Source organism: Ctenopharyngodon idella, chromosome 11 (genome assembly GCF_019924925.1).
Source record: "Ctenopharyngodon idella isolate HZGC_01 chromosome 11, HZGC01, whole genome shotgun sequence".
Lineage (NCBI taxonomy): Eukaryota > Metazoa > Chordata > Actinopteri > Cypriniformes > Xenocyprididae > Ctenopharyngodon > Ctenopharyngodon idella.
In genome coordinates, this window is record NC_067230.1 from 18,525,387 (window position 1) to 18,530,179 (window position 4,793).

The 4,793-nt window shown below is 42.8% G+C and overlaps 1 protein-coding gene across 1 annotated transcript; it reads left to right on the forward strand.

Moving 5' to 3' along the window:
- The first annotated feature begins 297 nt into the window (after nucleotides 1–297).
- Nucleotides 298–4,570, forward strand: LOC127522351 (protocadherin-20). Its single transcript, XM_051912201.1, has 2 exons — nucleotides 298–479; nucleotides 1,112–4,570. The coding sequence occupies exons 1-2, from the start codon at nucleotides 429–431 to the stop codon at nucleotides 3,707–3,709; spliced, it is 2,649 nt and encodes an 882-aa protein (XP_051768161.1). The 5' UTR covers nucleotides 298–428; the 3' UTR covers nucleotides 3,710–4,570.
- The last annotated feature ends 223 nt before the right edge of the window (nucleotides 4,571–4,793 follow it).

Genomic DNA, 4,793 nt, shown 5'->3' on the forward strand with positions numbered 1-4,793 from the left:
ATAACCATACACATTATGAATTTATCAGCTGCCTCTAAGAGTAAAACTACAGAACAGAATTATTATAATAATTCATAAATGTAGAGAAAAGAGAATAACTTCACTCCTGTCATGCTGGTGTTTTCTTAACCACAAAATAATAAATCATTCAGGCTAAAACTATTTAAACATATATAAACGTGATTTGACTTGCAAATGAGGTGTTTCCAGACTCGTCCCTCTGCGTCAACGCTGGTTGGTCGCGCCAGACCTCATTAGCATGCGGTGGGCGTGTCTGCAGCGTATCAGTCAGATGAATGAGTAGAGCGCGTCAGTCGCGCATCGGGCAGCGAGTGAGAACTCAGCCGCTCACCGGCGCTCAGAATGCGGCTGCTACTGTGAACTCATCCCGCTCCCGTTCCCTGTGACGCCAACACTGAACGGGAAACATGTGGAACACTAAAAGAGGAACCTGCCTAAGCAGCAAAGGAGAGATATGGGTAAGTTTCTTAAACTCAAGGAAAACTGAATTATCATGACATCAAATTCTCTTGATAGTATCTGTAGTTTTCTTAATAATATCTTTAAGATTTTTATATGATCCAAATCCATCCTAATACTTATATATGTCTGTGAATCACAGGATGGATTTTACACTAATTGAATTATTTATATATATATATATATATATATATATATATATATATATATATTGCAATCCCTTATAATAATCATAGTTTGTCAAAAAAACATTAGTTATTAGTTAAAACTGTGGTGTCATCACCAAATAAATTAAACTGAGAGAAAGATTCTAGAAGCATAGTACACTGTTTGAAAGAGGTTTACATATTAATATTTTACCTTAGTAAAATAACTATAGAAATTATGACAGAAATTATGGTAAATAAATGGGTAAATATTTTGTCATATCAGTAGGGTTTGATGTAGATTTAGTCCAACCATCTCCAAATGATCACACACATAAGTGTTAAACTGTGCTTAATGTATAATTTATCATCTTTGCTTTCTTATTTTTATGCATACTTTCAATTTGATTTTAAAGCATGATGTTTTTTACTTTACTTATATTTCTGTTGCTTCCTATTAAATCATTTCTGTTGTTTATTTTCAGGGTTTGTTCATTCTCCTCCTGTACACCAGTCCTCTCTCCTGCTCTTCAAATTTCAGTCACCTCATCTATAAGATAAAAGAAGGATTACCTAAAGGGACACTCATAGGGGCTATCAGTAAGGACTTAAACTTGGATCTTTCCAGCGATCCCCCTCGCTCGTTTAATCTGGAGCAAAAAACGGCCGGCCAGCAGTATGTGAGTCTGAACAACACAACGGGGGAGCTGTTCACATCTGCCGTGGAGATCGACAGAGAGGCTCTGTGTGCCGAGTCCCACGAGGGCCAGGGCTGTGCAATCTTTCTGGATGTGTTAATCCTTCCTCAGCAGTATTTTCAGCTGGTTAAGATTAAGATCATCATCGAGGATGTCAATGATAACCGTCCACACTTCCCCGTTAACGAAATCACAATGTTCGTGCCAGAGAACGCACCGGTCAACGCCAGGTTCGCAGTGGAGCAATCAGCAGTGGATCCCGACATCGGGATTCATGGCGTTCAGACGTACTGGCTAGTTAACGACTATGGGGTTTTCACATTAGATGTAGAGGAGAACGAAGGGGGAGAACTGACGCCCTTTCTCATCATTATCGAGTATCTTGATAGGGAGACTCAAGCGAAGTATGTGACTGAGATTATAGCCGAGGACGGAGGCTCTCCGCCACTTCTGGGCACTGCCACTCTGACGATTATCATCACGGACGTCAACGACAATTGCCCCAAGTTTACAGAGTCACAAGTGAACGTTACCCTTTATGGAAACGCCACTAAGGGCATGCAGTTGGCTCGTCTACAAGCCTACGACCCGGATGAGGGGGCCAACGCCTTGATCACGTACACCTTCAGCGAACGGGTCTCCCAAGAAAGCAGAAACCTGTTTCATTTGGATACAATCACAGGGGTTCTTAAACTAGCAGGGAAGATAGACAACAATACCGGAAAGCTCTACAAACTAACCGTACTGGCCAATGGGCCGACATGTATTCCAGAAGTTGCAACGGTTACCATTCACGTCATCAGACAGCTTTCCGGCCCTCCGGCGGTTATACCGCGTTATATCGCGTCTGAGAAGGACGGGGTTGTGAGTTTAAGTGAATCAGAGCCACCGTTTTCACCCATTGCTTTTTTTACCATCAAAAACACTGAGCCACAACAGAAGATAGAGTGTCTTCTAGAAAGTACGGGTCCGTTTAGGCTTGTACCGTACGAACGCTTCAAAAACGAGTACTTGCTTGAGACCACTGAAGTACTGGATTATGAGCAGCAACAGGATTATGAAATGGTTGTTGTGGTCCGTAATGCTCATGGATTAGTAGTTAATACCGTAGTGAAGGTCCACGTGTTGGACGTTAACGACAACGCTCCGGTTTTCAAGCAGTCCTTCATTGACGTCACCGTGGAGGAGAACAACCCACCGAACACGTTCCTCGCTCAGCTTCAGGCGACCGATGCGGACAGCGAAAGCAGAGGCGAGGTTTATTACCTACTCGGTGCCGACGCTCCCACCATTTTTGACTTGGATAGGTCAACCGGGGTGTTGACGGTGTCCACGTCTCTTGACCGCGAGGAAAAGGAGACGTACCGCTTCATGGTGCGGGCCGTAGACCGCGGGACGCCGAGAAAGGAGTCAATCGCTACTGTGATTATCACCGTGCGGGATCGCAATGACAACAGTCCTCGCTTCATCAACAAGGATTTCACCTTCTTTGTGCCAGAGAACTTTCCAGGATTCGGGGAGATCGGCGTGCTCACGGTCACGGATGCGGACGCCGGGGAGAACGGATGGGTGGCTTTGTCCATCCTCAATGGGAGTGACATCTTCGTAATTGACACCGGACGAGGAGCGTTGCGGGCCAAGACCTCTCTGGATCGGGAGCAGCAGGGGACGTACTATGTCTGGATCGAGGCTATCGACGGAGGCGAACCGGCTCTTTCTTGCATCACAATGGTGACCGTTCTCCTCCTAGATGTCAACGACAACCCTCCGACTGTTCTTTTCCCCCAGTCAAACCAGTCATACATGCTGGTGCTTCCCAACACGCTTCCGGGAACGTCTATAACGGAAGTCTACGCGGTGGACCGGGACACGGGAATGAATGCTGTTATTGCTTACAGCATCATCAAGAGGACAGACGGAGAACCGGGATCGTTTGACATCGACCCGTACACGGGGAACATCACCTTGAGGAAAGCCCTGAACAATCGAGGACTATATAGTTTGTGGGTCAAAGTCAGGGATCACGGTCAACCAGAACTCTACTCTACTGTACTGGTCAACCTGTTTGTGAATGAAACGGTCAGCAATGAGACTCTCGTTCAGAGCTTGTTGCCCAGAGTGGTAGATATTGACCACGGCGAGGATCCTCCAGTTAAGGAAGGGAGGGAGGGTGATCGAGTGCCAAATCCGTGCCGCGAGTTGCAAGTGGTATTGCTTGCGCTGACGACTACCTGCCTCGGACTGTTTCTGACCGTTGTGTCATTGGTGACATTCATTTGCTGCAAGAAAAGAAAGCCGAAAAAGAAGAGATTAGACATCGAGATTCCTTTAAAACTCAACCATGAAATGGTGGACAAGAACCCAATGGAGATTTCAAACATATGACACTTGCCTGCTCAGCAAAAGACTGCTCGTACTGCCCAAATTATTCTGTTTACAATGTGTTTTGTGCATCTTAATATCTCTTTAAGTATAAAAAATGTATATATTGTGCATACAGTATGTTTTATAACTATGATGAAATCTATATATATATATATATATATATATATTGACAAGATCGCTGCAAAATTTGAAGATTTTGCTATTTGCATTCGCTGCCCAACATGCTTTTAATGTATCTTACAATGGTGCCCTCAGCAGTGTGTTGTGTCAAATTGTCAAACCTCTTTTATATGCCTGTCTTTGAAGCCCAATGCAGTTATTTACAAGAACATGGTTCTCCCTGTGGAAAGCTGTTCCCGTTCAGATGTTATGCTCCTCAAGTTTGTCATCACCTTTCCAAAAGAGATGAGAAATCAATTATTTCTCAGTGATTAACAGAAGTCGTTTGTGTTTTCTAGGGATGCACCGATATGAAAATTTTGGCCGATACCAATAACCGATAATTCTTTATATGTGAAATCCGATAACCGATATATTGGCCGATAAATCTAAATTAAACTTTTTACAGAGCCTGATTACGAAAACAAAAGTTCTTTTCTTATCGATAACAATAAAAAGGAACATATATATCGGCCGATACCGATATGGTGTCCGATATATCGTGCATCCCTAATCTCTTGAGCCCCAAAATGTCTCGGTTCCTCCAACTGATTTGTTCAGATCTGTTTGTGATGAATTTTTTACGTTTGTGGACTCAACTCAAAACTTTTTTTCAAAGAAGCTAAAGCTACATTTCTCTGATCTTGTTTCTCTGATGTGCAAGCAAAGAATTCATGAACATTAAAGTGCTTTATTTTCTTATTAATAGCTTGGATATGATGTTTTTTCATGTATTAGTAACTAAACTGGTATTATGACTCAGCAGTAACTGCTGAAAAATGCTTATCCTCATTTAAGCATCAATTTACACTGTTAAGATATTGTTCTTGGGAATCTACTGTAAATCGTTACGAGAAATCAAAAACCATTTGATTAGATCACTGTTTACAAGTTGAAGTGACTCTGTCTTGGAATGTGTACACAT

Bases quoted from the DNA above. Each gene is read 5' to 3' on its own strand.
- LOC127522351 (XM_051912201.1), top strand. From the start codon at position 429: ATGTGGAACACTAAAAGAGGAACCTGCCTAAGCAGCAAAGGAGAGATA. The intron at 480-1,111 runs GTAAGTTTCTTA...GTTTATTTTCAG, and splicing joins GCAGCAAAGGAGAGATATGG to GGTTTGTTCATTCTCCTCCT.